The sequence below is a fragment of the Oncorhynchus nerka genome, linkage group LG11, assembly GCF_034236695.1.
Source record: "Oncorhynchus nerka isolate Pitt River linkage group LG11, Oner_Uvic_2.0, whole genome shotgun sequence".
NCBI classification, from domain to species: Eukaryota; Metazoa; Chordata; class Actinopteri; order Salmoniformes; family Salmonidae; genus Oncorhynchus; species Oncorhynchus nerka.
In genome coordinates this window covers 11,945,194-11,969,769 of record NC_088406.1, presented here as the reverse complement: position 1 = coordinate 11,969,769, position 24,576 = coordinate 11,945,194, and the positions used below count along the sequence as shown (strand labels likewise).

The 24,576-nt window shown below is 42.7% G+C and overlaps 1 protein-coding gene across 1 annotated transcript; it reads right to left on the bottom strand.

The window, feature by feature from the left end:
• Positions 1-2,651: 2,651 nt before the first annotated feature.
• On the bottom strand, positions 2,652-23,910 carry LOC115136584 (extracellular calcium-sensing receptor-like). The gene is made up of 8 exons (XM_065024226.1): positions 23,563-23,910; positions 23,005-23,293; positions 21,817-21,903; positions 21,439-21,630; positions 20,669-21,205; positions 20,259-20,483; positions 19,862-19,985; positions 2,652-5,338 (listed from the first exon to the last, which is right to left on the bottom strand). Exons 1-8 carry the CDS (start codon positions 23,778-23,780, stop codon positions 4,440-4,442), a joined length of 2,571 nt encoding a protein of 856 aa, XP_064880298.1. The 5' UTR covers positions 23,781-23,910; the 3' UTR covers positions 2,652-4,439.
• Between the last annotated feature and the right edge of the window lie 666 nt (positions 23,911-24,576).

Below are 24,576 nucleotides of genomic sequence, written 5' to 3'. Positions count from 1 at the left end.
TCCACACTCCAGGCCTCCTGTGCATCTCCCCAGCCCGGTATGTCCTGTGCCAGCTCCAAGCACCAGGCCTCCTGTGCGTCTCCCCAGTCCGGTACATCCTGTGCCAGCTTCACGAACCAGGTCTCCAGTGACGGTCGGTAGTCCAGAGCCTCCAGCGACGGTAGGCAGTCCAGAGCCTCCAGCGACGGTCGGCAGTCCGGAGACTCCTGCGAGGGTTCCCAGTCCGGAGCCTCCTGCGAGGGTTCCCAATCCACGGTCTGGTTCCTCCGGCAACGATCCATGGTCTGGAGCCTCCGGCGACGATCCACGGTCCGGAGTCTCCGGCGACGATCCACGGTCCGGAGTCTCCGGCAACGACATACCGGGGAACAGTGCGTTTAATTGCCTTGTTCAGGGGCAGAACGACAGATTTCTACCTTGTCAGTTCAGGGATTCATTCCAGCAACCTTTCGGTTACTGGCCCAACACTCTAACCACTAGGCTACCTGCAGTATACCATTGCTCAGGAGAAGTGTAACACCAGCACCTATTTTACACTGATAGGAACGATGTGTGTTTGGGGTTGTGTGCGTGCGTGTGTGTGTAAATACGATTATTAATCTATTTCTAGTCATATTTAATCGTCCCTCTATGTTAAGTGTTGGTACTGCATACCTCCCTCTCTTTTCCTATCAGATGTAACACCAACGGAGGAGGCTGAAACTCAGCAATCAGTTTTCCATCAGCTCTTACACCACCTGAAGAGGCTAAATCTCACCAATCAGTTTGATGACAACGGGAAGCCCCTTCCTTTCTATGATGTTATTAACTGGCAGAAGGTCAGCAGTGGATATATAAAGTTCCAGAAGGTAGGAAGCTATGATGGCTCTGCCCTCCCTCAGCCAACAGCTGCAGATAGAAGACAGCGCCATCGTGTGGACAGGAGGGCCATCACAGGTGGGTTGTAGTAGAAGAAGTGGTGGTGGGTGATGTTTCCATTTAAGCAACATTTATGATTCTGTTTTCCATATCTGAATTAAACTTTCCGCAAATAAGACTTAAGTAGCCCTATTTTGAGATGTGAGGTATCACGATCTCTTTCAATAATGGCAGGAATGGAGGAGGTCTTTATTCCAGTGAGATTGCTAAGGCGAACACAGCCATGTTTAGTTTTGCCCAACCTAGGTCGAGGCACAGACACGGTCTCAATGGGGATAGCTGAGCTGACTACACTGACTGTGCTAGTGGCAGACTCCACTAAGCTGGCAGGCTGGCTAACAGCCTGCTGCCTGGCCTGCACCCTATTTCATTGTGGAGCTAGGGGAGTTAGAGCCCTGTCTATGTTCATAGATAAGATGAGAGCACCCCTCCAGCTAGGATGGAGTCTGTCACTCCTCCTGTTTGTGGGTGCGTCCCAGAATCTACAAATTCCCAATTATCTACAAATTTACATTTACATTTGCTATATTTTGGGAGGGGCAGAAAACAGTTTTCAACCAGCGATTGAGTTGTGAGACTCTGCTGTAGAGCCCATCACTTCCCCTGACTGGGAGGGGGCCAGAGACAATTACTCGATGCAACACATCTTTCTAGCTGATTTACATGCGGAAGCTATGCTGCGCTTGGTGACCTCTGACTGTTTCATCCTAACATCGTTGGTGCCGACGTGGATAACAATATCTCTATACTCTCTACACTAGCCAGTTTTAGCCTTAGCCAGCACCATCTTCAGATTAGCCTTAACGTTGGTAGCCCTGCCCCCTGGTAAACAGTGTATGATCGCTGGATGATTCGTTTTAAGTCTAATACTGCGGGTAATGGAGTCACCAATGACTAGGGTTGTCAATTTGTCAGAGCTAATGGTGGGAGCCTTTGGCGTCTCAGACCCCGTAATGGGAGGTAGAGACCAGAGAATACTCGGGCTCTGACTCCGACTCGCTGCTTCATGGGGACAACCGCATTTCCCTCCAGAAGCCATGAGAAAGTTGTCTGGCTGCGGGGACCATGCGAGGGGATTTATACTAACGTTACTCTCTGTACTTACTGGTGGCACAGACGCTGTTTCATCCTTTCCTACACTGAAATTACCCTTGCCTAACGATTGCGTCTGAAGCTGGGCTTGCAGCATAGCTATCCTCACCATAAGGTGATCGTTCTCGTGTATATAATGAGTACAGCGACTGCAATTAGAATGCATCATGTTAATGTTACTACTTAGCTTCGGCTGTTGGAAGTCCTGACAAACCATGTCCAGATAAAACGTCCGGAGTGAAAAAGTTTAATTTAAAAAAGTTGAGTGAGGGAAAAACAAAAAATATAAATGGTAAAAAAGTTCAAACCATAAAGTTGTCAGGTAGCAAAGTAAGGTTGGCAACAAAACGCACAGCAGCGTGTAAACAAGTCTGCAAGTTGGGACCGGAAATGACAAACCTAGTACTGCCCTGAGGACATGTGTAGATGGGTTCTAACTGGCACTGGGCTACGTCAGCCTGCTGGTCTCGCTCTGTCTCCTCCTAGCCTTCCTGGGACGCAAACACCTCCCTGACACCTTCGATGAGGCCGAGCTCATTAATAGAATGTGAAAACTCTGTGCCCTAATTTTTATATTTTTGATGAGGTTTTGATATTTTTATATCCCAAGTGCATCAATTAATTAGAGTAACAACAATAAATCCAGATGAATAAATATACATTTAATTTTTTTTGTAACTCCTTATTTGCAAGCATCAAGTTTCTACTCAAAGGTTGCAGAGGTGGAAGATACACATTGTTAAACAACATTTTCAATATAGTGCATACACGGAGTTTACTAAACACTAGGAACAAATTCCTGATATTGAGTTGCCCCCCTCATCTTCCCTTCAGAACAGCCTCAATTTGTCGGGGCATGGAATCTACAAGGTATCGAAAGAGTTCCACAGGGATGCTGGCCCATGTTGACTCCAATGCTTCTCACAGATGTGTCAAGTTGGTTGGATGTCCTTTGGGTGGTGGACCATTCTTGATACACACGGGAAACAGTTGAGTGTGAAAAAAACAGCAGCTTTGCAGTTCTTGACACAAACCTAGCACCTACTACCATACCCCTTTCAAAGGCACTTAAATCTTTTGTCTTGCCCATTCACCCTCTGAATGACACACATACGCTGTAGAAAAGGCCCATGGAGTTGGTGGAAGAATCCTTTAATTCACGGCCACTTACTCAGCTGGGCCAGGGGCGCTTTAATTAGGTCAGGTGGAAATGTCAGACAGGTCATAAAAATAATTGAAAGTAGGAAATCGCCATTGCCCTATCTCGCTGCTTTCTCTTCTGCTTTCTAATCCAGAACTTATGTGCGTCCATGAATCCACGTAAATCCACAGAATCTTTTACCACCGAATCTGTTACCTTTTCATCTGAACTATCTGTTGCCATTGGAAGAGCGGGCTATCAATTATTGATTATAGTTATTACCGCGGAGAGCGCGGCTTGGAGCGCACGCTTCAAGCCTATTGTGTAATGTAAATGGTCAATGATTAGGGCCCTGCAGATCATCACAGGCCAATTACACCATCGATGTATGGTTCATATGTAATGAAATGACATGTACATATGAAGAAAAGGTGAAATATGAAACGTCATTGTTTGCTGAACTGATCAATTCTGATATCAAACAGATGGGGATTATAGATTGAATAACTGATCACCGATTGAATTATTTGTATTAGTCTTCTCATGATTATGATGAATAGTTATGAGCTTAAATGACTCAAGGATGATTTCTGTTGATTTCTTATTGAAATGAATTACCTAATTAAATTAATTAATTATTATTAATTATTACTTTAAGTTAAATCAAATCAAATCAAATCAAATTTTATTTGTCACATACACATGGTTAGCAGATGTTAATGCGAGTGTAGCGAAATGCTTGTTCTTCTAGTTCCGACAATGCAGTGATAACCAACAATTATGTTAAGAATGAATGATTGTTATGATTAGATCTTTGTGATACATGAATTTGATTGGATACATGTTATTCTGTTTCCTTTGTTATGAAGCACAGACTAGTAAATATACCACTTTATGGTTAAAGGAATTCCTGCCTCAGTCTCATCCATTCCTCTTTCACCTGACCCAGGACCACCTGTTCACCTTCACTGTCAGTCATCCTACCTGTCCTGCTACCCACACAGATTCCACTAATCTTTCATACACAATCCATGTCTCAAGGCTTAAAAATCATTCTTTAACCCGTCTCCTCTCCTTCATCTACACTGATTGAAGTAGATGTATCAAGTGACATCAATACGGGATCTTAGCTTTTACCTGGATTCAGATGGTTTGTCTATGTCATGGAAAGATCAGATGTTGTTAATGTTTTGTATACTCAGTGCAGATTGTAGCCCATATATGATAAACTGTACATTTTAAGTAACAAAAGCACATAAGGAAAAATACATTTTGTATTACTCATGAACTACTTTTTATTCCCCATGAGATGTTGTTTAGTGTTCTTCTCTGGCTTCAGGAGGATGATGTAACATTTTGGAGCAAACAGACAGAACAGCAGCCCAAAGCTGGAGGCCAGGATGGCAAAGATCTCTACAGCTACTGTATACTTCCCAGGAGAGCTGACGTAGGCAGGGATGAAGGAGATCCACACGGCACAGAAGATCAGCATGCTGAAGGTGATGAATTTGGCCTCATTAAAGTTGCCTGGCAGTTTCCGGGCCAGAAAAGCTAGGATGAAGCACAGACAGGCCAAGAGGCCGATGTATCCCAGAACGCACCAGAAGGCCAGTTGGGAGCCCACACTGCACTCCAGAATGATCTTAGAGCGTTGGTCCTGGATATTTTTGGAGGGGTAGGGAGGGGCAGCCATGAGCCAGGCAGCACAGATCAGCACCTGAACCAGGGTGCAGGAGAATATGATGACCCTCTGCTGTTTGGGCCCCAGCCACTTCATAATGTTGTTCCCAGGCCTGGCGGCAGTGAAGGCTGCCAAGACCACCAGAGTCTTGCTCAGGATGCAGGAGATGCAGAGGGAGAAGGTAATGCTGAAGGCAGTGTGGCGCAGCATGCAGGACCAGGAGGTGGGCTCCCCGATGAACATCAGCGCACACAGGAAGCACAGAGTCAGGGAGAGAAGGATAAAGAAACTCAGCTCAGAGTTGTTGACGCGGACGATGGGAGTGGTCCTGTGATGGAGGAAGACTGCCAGGATGGACACGGTCAGACAGGCGCCCACTACAGCGATCACCGTCAGGGCTATCCCCATTGCATCATGGGAAAGGAACTCCACCACTTTGGGGATGCACTTTGTTCCATCAGCGTTTGACCAGTAGTCCTCGGGACATTCTGTGCAGTCTATAGAATCTATACAGAAAAACAGAGAGAAAGAGAATATGAATTTATCATTGATGGGTATGTGATGCAGTCAGGCGATATCCTACAGGTAAGTGACATTTGGTAGCAGATGTGGAACTGGTGTACAGATCATAAGTCTTAAAACACCAACAAGAGTAAAGTGTCATAATTTCAAAACTATTTTTTTTATACAGAGAAACGTTAATACAGGGAAATGAAAAATATTATCTTTTGTATACTATTGGTGCACAGTGGCTAAGCTGAAAATGTTGACTCAATTTTCAACTTTGTGACAGAGCATTTGGCACAGAGAAGTAGATTTATGTACCCTGAAAAGATATACAGTGTATTCGGAATGTATTCAGATCCCTTGACTTTTTTCACATTTTGTTACATTACAGCCTTATTCTAAACTGTATTGAATTGTTTTTTTCCACTCATTAATCTATAAATACCCTATAATGAGAAAGCAAAAACAGATTTGACAGTTTTGCAAGTGTATTAATAAAAAAAAATGCAAGAATCACATTTACATAAGTATTCACTATTCCCTTTACTCAGTACTTTGTTGAAGCACCTTTGGCAGGGATTACAGCTTCACGTTTTTTTTTGGGGCATGGCGCTACAACCTTGGCACACCTGTATTTGGGGAGTTTCTCCAATTCTTCTCTGCAGATCATCACAAGCTCTGTCAGGTTGGATGGGGAGCGTAGCTGCACAGCTATTTTCAGGTCTCTCAAGAGATGTTCGATGGCGTTCAAGTCCGAGCTCTGGCTGGGCCACTCAAGGACATTCAGAGACTTGCGTCGAAGCCACTACCTAACTTGGCTGTGTGCTTAGGGTCGTTGTCCTGTTGGAAGGTGAACCTTCATCCCAGTCTGAGGTCCTGAGAAGATCCTTTTAATGAGGAGTGGCTTCAGTCTGGCCACATAAAGGTCTGATTGGTGGATTGCTGGAGAGATGGTTGTCCTTCTGGCAGGTTCTCCAATCTCCACAGAGGAACTCTGGAGCTCTGTCAGAGAGACCATCGGGTTGTTGTTCAAGGCCCTTCTTCCCCAATTGCTCAGTTTGGCCGAGCGGCCAGCTCTAGGAAGATTGTTGCTGGTTTCGAACTTCTTCCATTTAAGAATGATGGAGACCACTGTGTTCTTGCGGACCAGAAATATTTTGGTACCCTTCCACAGATCTGTACCTCGACACGATCCTATCTCGGAGCTCTACGGGCAATTCCTTTGAACTCATGGCTAGTATTTTGCTCTGAAGTGCACTGTCAACTGTGGGACCTTATATAGACAGGTGTGTGCTTTTCAAATCATGTCCAATCAATTGAATTTACCACAGGGGACTCCAGTCAAGTTGTATAAACATCTCAAGGATGATGAATGGAAACATGATGCACCTGAGCTAAATTTCGAGTCTCATAGCACAGGGTCTGAATACTTATGTAAATAAGGTATTTCTGTTTTAATTTGTCATTATGCGGTATTGTGTGTACATTGATGTGGAAACATTTTATATTTAATCAATTTTAGTATAAGGCTGTAACATAACAAAATGTGAAACAAGGGAAGGGACCTGAATACTTTCCAAATGCATTGCAGATATGGAGCCACTCTAGATTTGGGCGAGGGGGGTGTGGCAGCCACTAGAACTAAAGAATAACTCAAATGTAACTTCTTATTTAGCTTCCAGTCAATATCTCTATACAAAGTCCAGAGTCGATATTTCATATGCAATTGGAACTGAGTTGATAGGCCCATAGCATTTAAAATGTTAGAGTGAAAAGTCAAATGTTAGAGCCATTATTGGCCATTTTAGGTCGTACCGGTATCAGGTTAGCTCAACCGCCATTTTCTCAGCCTCTGAGTATTACAGAACAGTTTGATTGAATAACAAATCAAGTTCATAACAAGTGGATGAAATGTATGACATTTATCAACACACACTAGTGCCTATGGATGAAATGTATGACATTTATCAACACACACTAGTGCCTATGGATGAAATGTATGACATTTATCAACACACACTAGTGCCTATGGATGAAATGTATGACATTTATCAACACACACTAGTGCCTATGGATGAAATGTATGACATTTATCAACACACACTAGTGCCTATGGATGAAATGTATGACATTTATCAACACACACTAGTGCCTATGGATGAAATGTATCACATTTATCAACACACACTAGTGCCTATGGATGAAATGTATGACATTTATCAACACACACTAGTGCCTATGGATGAAATGTATGACATTTATCAACACACACTAGTGCCTATGGATGAAATGTATGACATTTATCAACACACACTAGTGCCTATGGATGAAATGTATGACATTTATCAACACACACTAGTGCCTATGGATGAAATGTATGACATTTATCAACACACACTAGTGCCTATGGATGAAATGTATGACATTTATCAACACACACTAGTGCCTATGGATGAAATGTATGACATTTATCAACACACACTAGTGCCTATGGATGAAATGTATGACATTTATCAACACACACTAGTGCCTATGGATGAAATGTATGACATTTATCAACACACACTAGTGCCTATGGATGAAATGTATGACATTTATCAACACACACTAGTGCCTATGGATCCAAAAATCTGATAAAAACAAACATCTGTTGTTTTTTTAAATTTGACGATTAACGTGTGGCGATTAACGTGTGGAATGTTTTACATATATTCTTATTTTGGAGAATTTAAACAATGTTCTTGTGTTACTAAGGGATAATAAAATAAAAAGTGTTACTGCTTGACAGACAGTGTCTCTTTGAAATCATTACCAATTTGGGGTAAATTGGGCCATTACCCGTGGTACTATTAAACAAAAAGTAACTTTTAGGCTACAGGAATAAGACGACTGGAGGAGGACGTGCTGCTGGACAACATCAGGCCCTTTCTGCCAGCATCAACACAACACACGGACAGGATGGGCATAGTTGCTAGATCGAATCCTCAAGCTGACAAGGTAAAAATCTGTCATTCGGACCCTGATCAAGACAGTTAACTAGGTTGTAATTGTAAATAAGAATTTATTCTTAACCGACTTGCCTAGTTAAAAAAAGGTTAAATTAAATTCAAAAAAAATTATGCAATCAACTGGATCTAGAGAGATCATATAAAATCTACCAAAAGGAAGTTGTTCTATTGATTAACATTAATCAGAGTCCTCACCTGTCTGATTACCAATCTACAGGTAAATCATTATATTGATTAGGGTATATAAATCCTCACCTGTCTGATTACTAATCTACAGGTAAGTCATTATATTGATTAGGGTATATACATCCTCACCTGTCTGATTACTAATCTACAGGTAAGTCACTATATTGATTAGGGTAAATCAGAGTCCTCACCTGTCTGATTAATAATCTACAGGTAAGTCATTATATTGATTAGGGTAAATCAGAGTCCTCACCTGTCTGATTACTAATCTACAGGTAAGTCATTATATTGATTAGGGTAAATCAGAGTCCTCACCTGTCTGATTAATAATCTACAGGTAAGTCATTATATTGATTAGGGTAAATCAGTCCTAACCTGTCTGATTACTAATCTACAGGTAAGTCATTATATTGATTAGGGTAAATCAGAGTCCTTACCTGTCTGATTAATAATCTACAGGTAAGTCATTATATTGATTAACATAAATCAGAGTTCTCACCTGTCTGATTAATAATCTACAGGTAAGTCATTATATTGATTAACATAAATCAGAGTTCTCACCTGTCTGATTAATAATCTACAGGTAAATCATTATATTGATTAACATAAATCAGAGTTCTCACCTGTCTGATTAATAATCTACAGGTAAGTCATTATATTGATTAGGGTAAATCAGTCCTAACCTGTCTGATTACTAATCTACAGGTAAGTCATTATATTGATTAGGGTAAATCAGTCCTAACCTGTCTGATTACTAATCTACAGGTAAGTCATTATATTGATTAGGGTAAATCAGAGTCCTCACCTGTCTGATTAATAATCTACAGGTAAGTCATTATATTGATTAGGGTAAATCAGAGTCCTCACCTGTCTGATTACTAATCTACAGGTAAGTCATTATATTGATTAGGAAATCATGGCAGGAGACAGAAGCCTGCCATGGAAGCAGGCGGAGGCAGCGAAGGAGCAACAACAATGACACCGGGGTTCGCGGCCACGACGGAAGCCCGAGAAGCAGCCTCAATTTTTTTGGGGGGAGGGGGCACACGGATTGGTTGGCGGAGCCGAGGTGCGAACCATAGCCAGTTCACACGGGGTGGTCGGCGGAGCCGAGCGGTGAACATGAGCCATTCTGGGAGAGGAAGGTGAACTTGGAGGGGAGTGAAGGGAGTGAATCAGAGACAGTTAAGGAGTTGATGGGGAAATTGGAGGAGAGAGTTATGAGAGAGCTGTTGTGTTGGTGCATGAGGCACGACATTCGACCTAAGGAGCGTGTCCTCAGTTTAATGCCACCTGAGACAGCTCTCAGCTCTCCGTACTGGTCCTGAGGAGCGTGCTATTTGGTATAGACTGTTCCCGGCCCCACGCGCCAGGTCTCCAGTACGCCTCCCCAGCCCTGCACGTCCTGTGCCAGCTCTCTGCAGTCGCGTTGAGGAGCGTGTTATCATTCCGGTACAATGTGTGCTGGTACTACGCACCGTGTCTCCAGTGCGCCTCCACAGCCCGGTATGTCCTGTGCCAGCTCCCTGCACTTGCTGTGTGAAGGTTGTCATCTGTCCAGGACACGTTGTGCCAGCTCTACGCTCCAGACCTCCAGTGCGGCCTCCGGTACGTCCTGTGCCGGCTCCACACTCCAGGCCTCCTGTGCATCTCCCCAGCCCGGTATGTCCTGTGCCAGCTCCAAGCACCAGGCCTCCTGTGCGTCTCCCAGTCCGGTACATCCTGTGCCAGCTTCACGAACCAGGTCTCCAGTGACGGTCGGTAGTCCAGAGCCTCCAGCGACGGTAGGCAGTCCAGAGCCTCCAGCGACGGTCGGCAGTCCGGAGACTCCTGCGAGGGTTCCCAGTCCGGAGCCTCCTGCGAGGGTTCCCAATCCACGGTCTGGTTCCTCCGGCAACGATCCATGGTCTGGAGCCTCCGGCGACGATCCACGGTCCGGAGTCTCCGGCGACGATCCACGGTCCGGAGTCTCCGGCAACGACATACCGGGGGAACAGTGCGTTTAATTGCCTTGTTCAGGGGCAGAACGACAGATTTCTACCTTGTCAGTTCAGGGATTCATTCCAGCAACCTTTCGGTTACTGGCCCAACACTCTAACCACTAGGCTACCTGCAGTATACCATTGCTCAGGAGAAGTGTAACACCAGCACCTATTTTACACTGATAGGAACGATGTGTGTTTGGGGTTGTGTGCGTGCGTGTGTGTGTAAATACGATTATTAATCTATTTCTAGTCATATTTAATCGTCCCTCTATGTTAAGTGTTGGTACTGCATACCTCCCTCTCTTTTCCTATCAGATGTAACACCAACGGAGGAGGCTGAAACTCAGCAATCAGTTTTCCATCAGCTCTTACACCACCTGAAGAGGCTAAATCTCACCAATCAGTTTGATGACAACGGGAAGCCCCTTCCTTTCTATGATGTTATTAACTGGCAGAAGGTCAGCAGTGGATATATAAAGTTCCAGAAGGTAGGAAGCTATGATGGCTCTGCCCTCCCTCAGCCAACAGCTGCAGATAGAAGACAGCGCCATCGTGTGGACAGGAGGGCCATCACAGGTGGGTTGTAGTAGAAGAAGTGGTGGTGGGTGATGTTTCCATTTAAGCAACATTTATGATTCTGTTTTCCATATCTGAATTAAACTTTCCGCAAATAAGACTTAAGTAGCCCTATTTTGAGATGTGAGGTATCACGATCTCTTTCAATAATGGCAGGAATGGAGGAGGTCTTTATTCCAGTGAGATTGCTAAGGCGAACACAGCCATGTTTAGTTTTGCCCAACCTAGGTCGAGGCACAGACACGGTCTCAATGGGGATAGCTGAGCTGACTACACTGACTGTGCTAGTGGCAGACTCCACTAAGCTGGCAGGCTGGCTAACAGCCTGCTGCCTGGCCTGCACCCTATTTCATTGTGGAGCTAGGGGAGTTAGAGCCCTGTCTATGTTCATAGATAAGATGAGAGCACCCCTCCAGCTAGGATGGAGTCTGTCACTCCTCCTGTTTGTGGGTGCGTCCCAGAATCTACAAATTCCCAATTATCTACAAATTTACATTTACATTTGCTATATTTTGGGAGGGGCAGAAAACAGTTTTCAACCAGCGATTGAGTTGTGAGACTCTGCTGTAGAGCCCATCACTTCCCCTGACTGGGAGGGGGCCAGAGACAATTACTCGATGCAACACATCTTTCTAGCTGATTTACATGCGGAAGCTATGCTGCGCTTGGTGACCTCTGACTGTTTCATCCTAACATCGTTGGTGCCGACGTGGATAACAATATCTCTATACTCTCTACACTAGCCAGTTTTAGCCTTAGCCAGCACCATCTTCAGATTAGCCTTAACGTTGGTAGCCCTGCCCCTGGTAAACAGTGTATGATCGCTGGATGATTCGTTTTAAGTCTAATACTGCGGGTAATGGAGTCACCAATGACTAGGGTTGTCAATTTGTCAGAGCTAATGGTGGGAGCCTTTGGCGTCTCAGACCCCGTAATGGGAGGTAGAGACCAGAGAATACTCGGGCTCTGACTCCGACTCGCTGCTTCATGGGGACAACCGCATTTCCCTCCAGAAGCCATGAGAAAGTTGTCTGGCTGCGGGGACCATGCGAGGGGATTTATACTAACGTTACTCTCTGTACTTACTGGTGGCACAGACGCTGTTTCATCCTTTCCTACACTGAAATTACCCTTGCCTAACGATTGCGTCTGAAGCTGGGCTTGCAGCATAGCTATCCTCACCATAAGGTGATCGTTCTCGTGTATATAATGAGTACAGCGACTGCAATTAGAATGCATCATGTTAATGTTACTACTTAGCTTCGGCTGTTGGAAGTCCTGACAAACCATGTCCAGATAAAACGTCCGGAGTGAAAAAGTTTAATTTAAAAAAGTTGAGTGAGGGAAAAACAAAAAATATAAATGGTAAAAAAAAGTTCAAACCATAAAGTTGTCAGGTAGCAAAGTAAGGTTGGCAACAAAACGCACAGCAGCGTGTAAACAAGTCTGCAAGTTGGGACCGGAAATGACAAACCTAGTACTGCCCTGAGGACATGTGTAGATGGGTTCTAACTGGCACTGGGCTACGTCAGCCTGCTGGTCTCGCTCTGTCTCCTCCTAGCCTTCCTGGGACGCAAACACCTCCCTGACACCTTCGATGAGGCCGAGCTCATTAATAGAATGTGAAAACTCTGTGCCCTAATTTTTATATTTTTGATGAGGTTTTGATATTTTTATATCCCAAGTGCATCAATTAATTAGAGTAACAACAATAAATCCAGATGAATAAATATACATTTAATTTTTTTTGTAACTCCTTATTTGCAAGCATCAAGTTTCTACTCAAAGGTTGCAGAGGTGGAAGATACACATTGTTAAACAACATTTTCAATATAGTGCATACACGGAGTTTACTAAACACTAGGAACAAATTCCTGATATTGAGTTGCCCCCCTCATCTTCCCTTCAGAACAGCCTCAATTTGTCGGGGCATGGAATCTACAAGGTATCGAAAGAGTTCCACAGGGATGCTGGCCCATGTTGACTCCAATGCTTCTCACAGATGTGTCAAGTTGGTTGGATGTCCTTTGGGTGGTGGACCATTCTTGATACACACGGGAAACAGTTGAGTGTGAAAAAAACAGCAGCTTTGCAGTTCTTGACACAAACCTAGCACCTACTACCATACCCCTTTCAAAGGCACTTAAATCTTTTGTCTTGCCCATTCACCCTCTGAATGACACACATACGCTGTAGAAAAGGCCCATGGAGTTGGTGGAAGAATCCTTTAATTCACGGCCACTTACTCAGCTGGGCCAGGGGCGCTTTAATTAGGTCAGGTGGAAATGTCAGACAGGTCATAAAAATAATTGAAAGTAGGAAATCGCCATTGCCCTATCTCGCTGCTTTCTCTTCTGCTTTCTAATCCAGAACTTATGTGCGTCCATGAATCCACGTAAATCCACAGAATCTTTTACCACCGAATCTGTTACCTTTTCATCTGAACTATCTGTTGCCATTGGAAGAGCGGGCTATCAATTATTGATTATAGTTATTACCGCGGAGAGCGCGGCTTGGAGCGCACGCTTCAAGCCTATTGTGTAATGTAAATGGTCAATGATTAGGGCCCTGCAGATCATCACAGGCCAATTACACCATCGATGTATGGTTCATATGTAATGAAATGACATGTACATATGAAGAAAAGGTGAAATATGAAACGTCATTGTTTGCTGAACTGATCAATTCTGATATCAAACAGATGGGGATTATAGATTGAATAACTGATCACCGATTGAATTATTTGTATTAGTCTTCTCATGATTATGATGAATAGTTATGAGCTTAAATGACTCAAGGATGATTTCTGTTGATTTCTTATTGAAATGAATTACCTAATTAAATTAATTAATTATTATTAATTATTACTTTAAGTTAAATCAAATCAAATCAAATCAAATTTTATTTGTCACATACACATGGTTAGCAGATGTTAATGCGAGTGTAGCGAAATGCTTGTTCTTCTAGTTCCGACAATGCAGTGATAACCAACAATTATGTTAAGAATGAATGATTGTTATGATTAGATCTTTGTGATACATGAATTTGATTGGATACATGTTATTCTGTTTCCTTTGTTATGAAGCACAGACTAGTAAATATACCACTTTATGGTTAAAGGAATTCCTGCCTCAGTCTCATCCATTCCTCTTTCACCTGACCCAGGACCACCTGTTCACCTTCACTGTCAGTCATCCTACCTGTCCTGCTACCCACACAGATTCCACTAATCTTTCATACACAATCCATGTCTCAAGGCTTAAAAATCATTCTTTAACCCGTCTCCTCTCCTTCATCTACACTGATTGAAGTAGATGTATCAAGTGACATCAATACGGGATCTTAGCTTTTACCTGGATTCAGATGGTTTGTCTATGTCATGGAAAGATCAGATGTTGTTAATGTTTTGTATACTCAGTGCAGATTGTAGCCCATATATGATAAACTGTACATTTTAAGTAACAAAAGCACATAAGGAAAAATACATTTTGTATTACTCATGAACTACTTTTTATTCCCCATGAGATGTTGTTTAGTGTTCTTCTCTGGCTTCAGGAGGATGATGTAACATTTTGGAGCAAACAGACAGAACAGCAGCCCAAAGCTGGAGGCCAGGATGGCAAAGATCTCTACAGCTACTGTATACTTCCCAGGAGAGCTGACGTAGGCAGGGATGAAGGAGATCCACACGGCACAGAAGATCAGCATGCTGAAGGTGATGAATTTGGCCTCATTAAAGTTGCCTGGCAGTTTCCGGGCCAGAAAAGCTAGGATGAAGCACAGACAGGCCAAGAGGCCGATGTATCCCAGAACGCACCAGAAGGCCAGTTGGGAGCCCACACTGCACTCCAGAATGATCTTAGAGCGTTGGTCCTGGATATTTTTGGAGGGGTAGGGAGGGGCAGCCATGAGCCAGGCAGCACAGATCAGCACCTGAACCAGGGTGCAGGAGAATATGATGACCCTCTGCTGTTTGGGCCCCAGCCACTTCATAATGTTGTTCCCAGGCCTGGCGGCAGTGAAGGCTGCCAAGACCACCAGAGTCTTGCTCAGGATGCAGGAGATGCAGAGGGAGAAGGTAATGCTGAAGGCAGTGTGGCGCAGCATGCAGGACCAGGAGGTGGGCTCCCGATGAACATCAGCGCACACAGGAAGCACAGAGTCAGGGAGAGAAGGATAAAGAAACTCAGCTCAGAGTTGTTGACGCGGACGATGGGAGTGGTCCTGTGATGGAGGAAGACTGCCAGGATGGACACGGTCAGACAGGCGCCCACTACAGCGATCACCGTCAGGGCTATCCCCATTGCATCATGGGAAAGGAACTCCACCACTTTGGGGATGCACTTTGTTCCATCAGCGTTTGACCAGTAGTCCTCGGGACATTCTGTGCAGTCTATAGAATCTATACAGAAAAACAGAGAGAAAGAGAATATGAATTTATCATTGATGGGTATGTGATGCAGTCAGGCGATATCCTACAGGTAAGTGACATTTGGTAGCAGATGTGGAACTGGTGTACAGATCATAAGTCTTAAAACACCAACAAGAGTAAAGTGTCATAATTTCAAAACTATTTTTTTTATACAGAGAAACGTTAATACAGGGAAATGAAAAATATTATCTTTTGTATACTATTGGTGCACAGTGGCTAAGCTGAAAATGTTGACTCAATTTTCAACTTTGTGACAGAGCATTTGGCACAGAGAAGTAGATTTATGTACCCTGAAAAGATATACAGTGTATTCGGAATGTATTCAGATCCCTTGACTTTTTTCACATTTTGTTACATTACAGCCTTATTCTAAACTGTATTGAATTGTTTTTTTCCACTCATTAATCTATAAATACCCTATAATGAGAAAGCAAAAACAGATTTGACAGTTTTGCAAGTGTATTAATAAAAAAAAATGCAAGAATCACATTTACATAAGTATTCACTATTCCCTTTACTCAGTACTTTGTTGAAGCACCTTTGGCAGGGATTACAGCTTCACGTTTTTGGGGCATGGCGCTACAACCTTGGCACACCTGTATTTGGGGAGTTTCTCCAATTCTTCTCTGCAGATCATCACAAGCTCTGTCAGGTTGGATGGGGAGCGTAGCTGCACAGCTATTTTCAGGTCTCTCAAGAGATGTTCGATGGCGTTCAAGTCCGAGCTCTGGCTGGGCCACTCAAGGACATTCAGAGACTTGCGTCGAAGCCACTACCTAACTTGGCTGTGTGCTTAGGGTCGTTGTCCTGTTGGAAGGTGAACCTTCATCCCAGTCTGAGGTCCTGAGAAGATCCTTTTAATGAGGAGTGGCTTCAGTCTGGCCACATAAAGGTCTGATTGGTGGATTGCTGGAGAGATGGTTGTCCTTCTGGCAGGTTCTCCAATCTCCACAGAGGAACTCTGGAGCTCTGTCAGAGAGACCATCGGGTTGTTGTTCAAGGCCCTTCTTCCCCAATTGCTCAGTTTGGCCGAGCGGCCAGCTCTAGGAAGATTGTTGCTGGTTTCGAACTTCTTCCATTTAAGAATGATGGAGACCACTGTGTTCTTGCGGACCAGAAATATTTTGGTACCCTTCCACAGATCTGTACCTCGACACGATCCTATCTCGGAGCTCTACGGGCAATTCCTTTGAACTCATGGCTAGTATTTTGCTCTGAAGTGCACTGTCAACTGTGGGACCTTATATAGACAGGTGTGTGCTTTTCGAAATCATGTCCAATCAATTGAATTTACCACAGGGGGACTCCAGTCAAGTTGTATAAACATCTCAAGGATGATGAATGGAAACATGATGCACCTGAGCTAAATTTCGAGTCTCATAGCACAGGGTCTGAATACTTATGTAAATAAGGTATTTCTGTTTTAATTTGTCATTATGCGGTATTGTGTGTACATTGATGTGGAAACATTTTATATTTAATCAATTTTAGTATAAGGCTGTAACATAACAAAATGTGAAACAAGGGAAGGGACCTGAATACTTTCCAAATGCATTGCAGATATGGAGCCACTCTAGATTTGGGCGAGGGGGGTGTGGCAGCCACTAGAACTAAAGAATAACTCAAATGTAACTTCTTATTTAGCTTCCAGTCAATATCTCTATACAAAGTCCAGAGTCGATATTTCATATGCAATTGGAACTGAGTTGATAGGCCCATAGCATTTAAAATGTTAGAGTGAAAAGTCAAATGTTAGAGCCATTATTGGCCATTTTAGGTCGTACCGGTATCAGGTTAGCTCAACCGCCATTTTCTCAGCCTCTGAGTATTACAGAACAGTTTGATTGAATAACAAATCAAGTTCATAACAAGTGGATGAAATGTATGACATTTATCAACACACACTAGTGCCTATGGATGAAATGTATGACATTTATCAACACACACTAGTGCCTATGGATGAAATGTATGACATTTATCAACACACACTAGTGCCTATGGATGAAATGTATCACATTTATCAACACACACTAGTGCCTATGGATGAAATGTATGACATTTATCAACACACACTAGTGCCTATGGATGAAATGTATGACATTTATCAACACACACTAGTGCCTATGGATGAAATGTATGACATTTATCAACACACACTAGTGCCTATGGATGAAATGTATGACATTTATCAACACACACTAGTGCCTATGGATAAAATGTATGACATTTATCAACACACACTAGTGCCTATGGATGAAATGTATGACATTTATCAACACACACTAGTGCCTATGGATGAAATGTATGACATTTATCAACACACACTAGTGCCTATGGATGAAATGTATGACATTTATCAACACACACTAGTGCCTATGGATGAAATGTATGACATTTATCAACACACACTAGTGCCTATGGATGAAATGTATGACATTTATCAACACACACTAGTGCCTATGGATCCAAAAATCTGATAAAAACAAACATCTGTTGTTTTTTTAAATTTGACGATTAACGTGTGGCGATTAACGTGTGGAATGTTTTACATATATTCTTATTTTGGAGAATTTAAACAATGTTCTTGTGTTACTAAGGGATAATAAAATAAAAAGTGTTACTGCTTGACAGACAGTGTCTCTTTGAAATCATTACCAATTTGGGGTAAATTGGGCCATTACCCGTGGTACTATTAAACAAAAAGTAACTTTTAGGCTACAGGAATAAGACGACTGGAGGAGGACGTGCTGCTGGACAACATCAGGCCCTTTCTGCCAGCATCAACACAACACACGGACAGGATGGGCATAGTTGCTAGATCGAATCCTCAAGCTGACAAGGTAAAAATCTGTCATTCGGACCCTGATCAAGACAGTTAACTAGGTTGTAATTGTAAATAAGAATTTATTCTTAACCGACTTGCCTAGTTAAAAAAAGGTTAAATTAAATTCAAAAAAAATTATGCAATCAACTGGATCTAGAGAGATCATATAAAATCTACCAAAAGGAAGTTGTTCTATTGATTAACATTAATCAGAGTCCTCACCTGTCTGATTACTAATCTACAGGTAAATCATTATATTGATTAGGGTATATAAATCCTCACCTGTCTGATTACTAATCTACAGGTAAGTCATTATATTGATTAGGTATATATACATCCTCACCTGTCTGATTACTAATCTACAGGTAAGTCACTATATTGATTAGGGTAAATCAGAGTCCTCACCTGTCTGATTAATAATCTACAGGTAAGTCATTATATTGATTAGGGTAAATCAGAGTCCTCACCTGTCTGATTACTAATCTACAGGTAAGTCATTATATTGATTAGGGTAAATCAGAGTCCTCACCTGTCTGATTAATAATCTACAGGTAAGTCATTATATTGATTAGGGTAAATCAGTCCTAACCTGTCTGATTACTAATCTACAGGTAAGTCATTATATTGATTAGGGTAAATCAGAGTCCTTACCTGTCTGATTAATAATCTACAGGTAAGTCATTATATTGATTAACATAAATCAGAGTTCTCACCTGTCTGATTAATAATCTACAGGTAAGTCATTATATTGATTAACATAAATCAGAGTTCTCACCTGTCTGATTAATAATCTACAGGTAAATCATTATATTGATTAACATAAATCAGAGTTCTCACCTGTCTGATTAATAATCTACAGGTAAGTCATTATATTGATTAGGGTAAATCAGTCCTAACCTGTCTGATTACTAATCTACAGGTAAGTCATTATATTGATTAGGGTAAATCAGTCCTAACCTGTCTGATTACTAATCTACAGGTAAGTCATTATATTGATTAGGGTAAATCAGAGTCCTCACCTGTCTGATTACTAATCTACAGGTAAGTCACTATATTGATTAGGGTAAATCAGAGTCCTCACCTGTCTGATTAATAATCTACAGGTAAGTCATTATATTGATTAGGGTAAATCAGTCCTAACCTGTCTGATTAGTAATCTACAGGTAAGTCATTATATTGATTAGGGTAAATCAGAGTCCTCACCTGTCTGATTACTAATCTACAGGTAAGTCATTATATTGATTAGGGTAAATCAGAGTCCTTACCTGTCTGATTAATAATCTACAGGTAAGTCATTATATTGATTAGGGTAAATCAGAGTCCTCACCTGTCTGATTACTAATCTACAGGTAAGTCATTATATTGATTAGGGTAAATCAGAGTCCTCACCTGTCTGATTACTAATCTACAGGTAAGTCATTATATTGATTAGGGTAAATCAGTCCTAACCTGTCTGATTACTAATCTACAGGTAAATCACTATATTGATTAGGGTAAATCAGAGTCCTTACCTGTCTGATTACTAATCTTGCCGCTGTCACATGGTACACAGTCAAAGCAGCACAGAGGTTCCCCACGACGGACAGCCTTCCTGGATCCTGGAGCACAGCTGGCACTGCACACGGAGACCACCAGCTGAACACCACAGAGAGAACACTGATTAAGCTGGTTCACTGTGAACCCGTTGTATACATTTAGCATAAAATGTATTGTCTTCATTACTATTATTTTTAACTTGACACTATGTGACAGGGAGACATTGCAAGACCAACATGCATCTTACATTGGAATCACAGTATTTCATCAAATCCCAACCTATCCCATTCCACCTACTTACCTCCACCTCACCCTACAGAACGTCAATAGTTGGCATCTGATGTGGTTAAATACACAGTGTGAGCAGCTTGCCTTGCTCTGATGCCCCGCCCACACGATCTTCTCCTCCTGGATCACCAACTCCTTCCCAGAGGCCTTTGCTCCGTCGAACAGACCGACGTTGATGAACTCCATGTTCCCACCCGAGCCCCTCTGCCAGTTGATGATGTCATAGTACGGGATGGAATCCCCTTTCAGGTCAAAGTTCACCTCCTCCCCAGAAATGTAAAAGGCAAGTTCTTGTAGATAGTGCTGCAGCTTCGAAGAAACATTGCAAAACCAGGAAAAAATATATTACGTGATATTTTTTGCAGAGTGGTATGAAGCCCTATAGCTGTCAATTAGCATATGGATGTGCTAGAGAAGACAGATATTGAACAGGTACAGCAGATGATCTGTTGAATTATTTTTTCAAACGGTCCAGATAGTTACAATACCTATACCTGCCAGGGGTGAACGTTGGTGCTGTGAGCACAGGAGCGGTTGTGGAAGGGTCCTGCCCCAGCCTGGCAGTGGAGGAGGTTGTGCAGTGAGTGAGCGATGGCGTACACAGCCTTGTACACATTATAGGCCACTCTGGGGCTGGAGGTGTTCATGTAGGCTGAGTGCTGCTCCAGAAGAGTCTCCTGCCCTGAGCAGGGGGGCATCAGGGTGCTGGAGGGGGACAGAGAGGGAGAGCAGCCGTACAGAGCCTCCCACAGCTGCTGCACCAGGGGGTTAGAGGGGTACCTGCCGGGGTTCACCGTCTGCAGGTAGTCCCGGAGCCCTGGGATTTGTCCCTGCCTGATCCCAAAGCCGATGGTGCCCCCCAGGTAGGGGAAGTACTCGCTGGTGGTGAAGAGAGAGGCAGTGACCCAGGCCTCGCTGGCCACCCACTGGATCCCTGTGATATTCTGTGCCATGTAGTCCTTCAGGAAGGGGGTCATTTCCCCCTCGGCAGAGAACACCACCACTACCCGCGCTGTGGAGCTACGCATGACCTAGAGAGAAGAGAGCGAGAGGGGAGAGATGAGAAAATAATGGAGGGTAAAGGTGGGAGATATGGAGGCAGAAGAGGAGAGAGGAAGGAGAGAGAAGGAGACAGGGTGGGGAGAGAGAGAAGACAGGGAGAGATATAACTTTTAATTTTGTATAGTACTAGTTTATTTTTTTTTTAAATATGCAAGACACATTTGCGTCAGGGACAAAACAGTCTCTCTCCCTCTCTTCATACCTCTATGATCTCCAGGGCCCTTTGCTGATTGTAGAGCAGAGGGATCATCTCCTGGTAGGCCACACACACCCCCGTCCCCATTAGCTCCCTCAGCAGCCCTTGTAGGGCAAAGTGCCCATATTCATGGTCCCCACGCACCACCCCCACCCAGCGCCAGTCATACCGTACCAGCAGCTGAGCCATAGCCTTCACCTGGGATAGAAGAAAGTGAAGATTAGACAGAAACTATGTTGTAACAGACCAGGAAGTGAACATACTCTGCTTCACTCCATTTAAGTTGACTGCAGGGAGATCCACTTCAGAAATACTTCCTGAAGAATCCTGAGATTCATGAGATCATTGCCTAATCCTTTTTTAAATGTAATTGCAGGCCTTCACCTGGTAGTCATCGTTGGGGATTACTCTGAAGAAGGTGGGGTACTTCCTCCTGTCACCGAGGCACGCGCACGACGAGAAGTAGCTGATCTGAGGAAAGACGTTGTTCGTAAAACACTCATTTTTTCTACAACACAGACACAAGAATACTCATTCTTTCTACAACACAGACACAATAACACTCATTCTTTCTACAACACAAACAAAAGAACACTCATTCTTTCTACAACACAGACACAAGAATACTCATTCTTTCTACAACACAGACACAATAACACTCATTCTTTCTACAACACAAACAAAAGAACACTCATTCTTTCTACAATACAGACACAAGAACACTCATTCTTTCTACAATACAGACACAAGAACACTCATTCTTTCTACAACACAGACACAAGAACACTCATAATTTCATCACTCATCACTCATTTGAAGAGTTTCTTTCCAAAACGCTATGTATACATTTTCAGAAATGTTGGTTGATTAGCTTTTATTGCTAATGAGCTTTTATTTCTGAAATGGTTAAAGAGATTGCTGTGTTTTTTCACTATCTAATCATGGCATGGGATTGTGTTTAGTGATACATTTATTTGTTTAAAATCTATCACTTGATGGTTTCATTTCAGAGAGACAAATAATCATGTTTTTTTGCTAAATGATATACATCGGCCTCATTTTCAGAGAAATAAGTAGGACTGCTAGGTTTTACATAAGTAATATATATATATAATCATAATCATAATAATTAAATACAGTAATATGAGATCTGTAAGTAAAACATTTACATTTTACAATTTAGTCATATAGCAGATGCTCTTATCCAGAGTGACTTACAGTAAGTGCATTTATCTATAGCTCAGTGAGACAATCACATATCACAGTCAAATAGACAGGATATGGACATTCCATTCCAGCTAAACAACGGCTATATAGTGTTTTTCGAATAAACACATTTTCTAAAATCTTTCAATAAAAAAATCTGAGAACAGTAATATGTTACACACACATGAATGTACCCACTTCTGTTTAACAAAAACACAAATCAGTTTATATAGCGTTTTTGGAAATGACCTTTTCATATATATATTTAAACACAGAGAACCAGAAAGGTTGTACAGAAAGTATCATGATTGCAGTTGATCAATAGGTGAAATAATTCAAAGGTAAATACTCTTAGTGGAGCCCTACCATGGGTATTTTAAAGGGCTGCAGGATTCTGGATACGACAATAGACTGAGCAGAACCGGATTCTCCGATAACAGCCAGGAGAGGAGAGGCACCAGAACACATGTGAGTGTGAGCCTGGCCCAGTCCATTCAACATTGCCAGAGCAGCCCTCTGCCCTGTCAGAGGATAGGCACACGAGTCAAAGATCTTGTAGCCAAGCATGTGGTTGGGCAGCAGCTGCTCACTCTGGTTGATTTCCTCCACCGCCAGCCTCATGGTCTGAGCCCAGCGGAAAGCCCTCGGATCAAACCTGAATACACAGAGAAAGAGAGAGAGAGAGAGAGAATGAGAGAGAGAGAGATGATGAGGGGGAGGAAGAATGAGGAGAGAAAGATGAGGAGGAGAGGAAGGATAAGGAGAGAGAGTGAGAGAGATGAGGAGGAGAAGGAGGGGAGGGGAGGGGAGGAAAAAAACAGAGGAGAAAGTGACGATAAAAGGAGTCAAATAGAACTGGAAACTACACGAAGGAAAGAGGTTACAGATCAAATAGAGTATTACTGGTTAACACTGAAAACTCACCCATTGCACCTGACGGCTGTTGGTTGGTAGGTGTAGTTGACGTCTGGCATCTCCTGGTTGTAGTGCAGGGGGAAAATACCCCCAATGACAAAGTCACCATCAGCCACGAACCCAGGATCAAAGCCACTCAGCAGAACACACTCTGAGCCTGTGGCTAGGGTGGAGGATGTGCTGAGTGTGAGGGAGTAAAATAGAGACCACAAGAACAGCAGAGACATCCTCACTCACACCTATCCCCTCTAACAGTCAGAGAGAGGGCAGGAGAGCAGTTATATATATGACCTGTCGTCTCTCTGCATCTCATCACTGACAAGACAAGCCCTGGATTGGACATCTGTTTAGAAGGGATATGACATCATCGCATCATTACAAGTTTATACTGTACTATAAAAAGGTGTCTAGGTTGGGGATGAGGGTATGATTACAGTTTGTTTACCAAGCAACAGTGCCTTGCAAAAGTATTAATCCCCTTGGCATTTATCCTATTTTGTGGCATTACAACCTGTAATTTAAATGGATTTTTATTTGGATTTCATGTAATGGACATACACAAAATAGTCAAAATTGGTGAAGTGAAATTAATTTAAATTAAATTAAAAACTGAAAAGTGTGTATGTTTTCACCCCCTTTGCTTTGAAGCCCCTAAATAAGATCTGGTGCAATCAATTATCTTTATAAGTCGCATAATTAGTTCAATAAAAGTCCACCTGTGTGCAATCTAAGTGTCACATGATCTGTCACATTAGCTCAGTATATATACACCTGTTCTGAAAGGCCCCAGAGTCTGCAACATCGCTAAGCAAGGGATACAACCAAGCAAGTGGCACTATGAAGACCAAGGAGCTCTCCAAACAGGTCAGGGACAAAGTTGTGGAGAAGTACAGATCAGGGTTAGGTTATAAAAAAATATCAGAAATTTTGAACATCCCACGGAGCACCATTAAATCCATTGGAAAAATGGAAAAAATATGGCACCACAACAAACCTGCCAACAGAGGGCCGCTCACCAAAACC

Excerpts from the sequence above, each read along its gene's own strand:
- LOC115136584 (XM_065024226.1), bottom strand. The coding sequence starts at position 23,780 with ATGTCTCTGCTGTTCTTGTGGTCTCTATTTTACTCCCTCACACTCAGC. Across the intron at positions 19,986-20,258 it reads GGGCGGGGCATCAGAGCAAG|CTGGTGGTCTCCGTGTGCAG; the intron begins GCAAGCTGCTCA and ends TGTGGTGTTCAG. Across the intron at positions 5,339-19,861 it reads CAAGATTAGTAATCAGACAG|ATTCTATAGACTGCACAGAA; the intron begins GTAAGGACTCTG and ends TTTTCTGTATAG.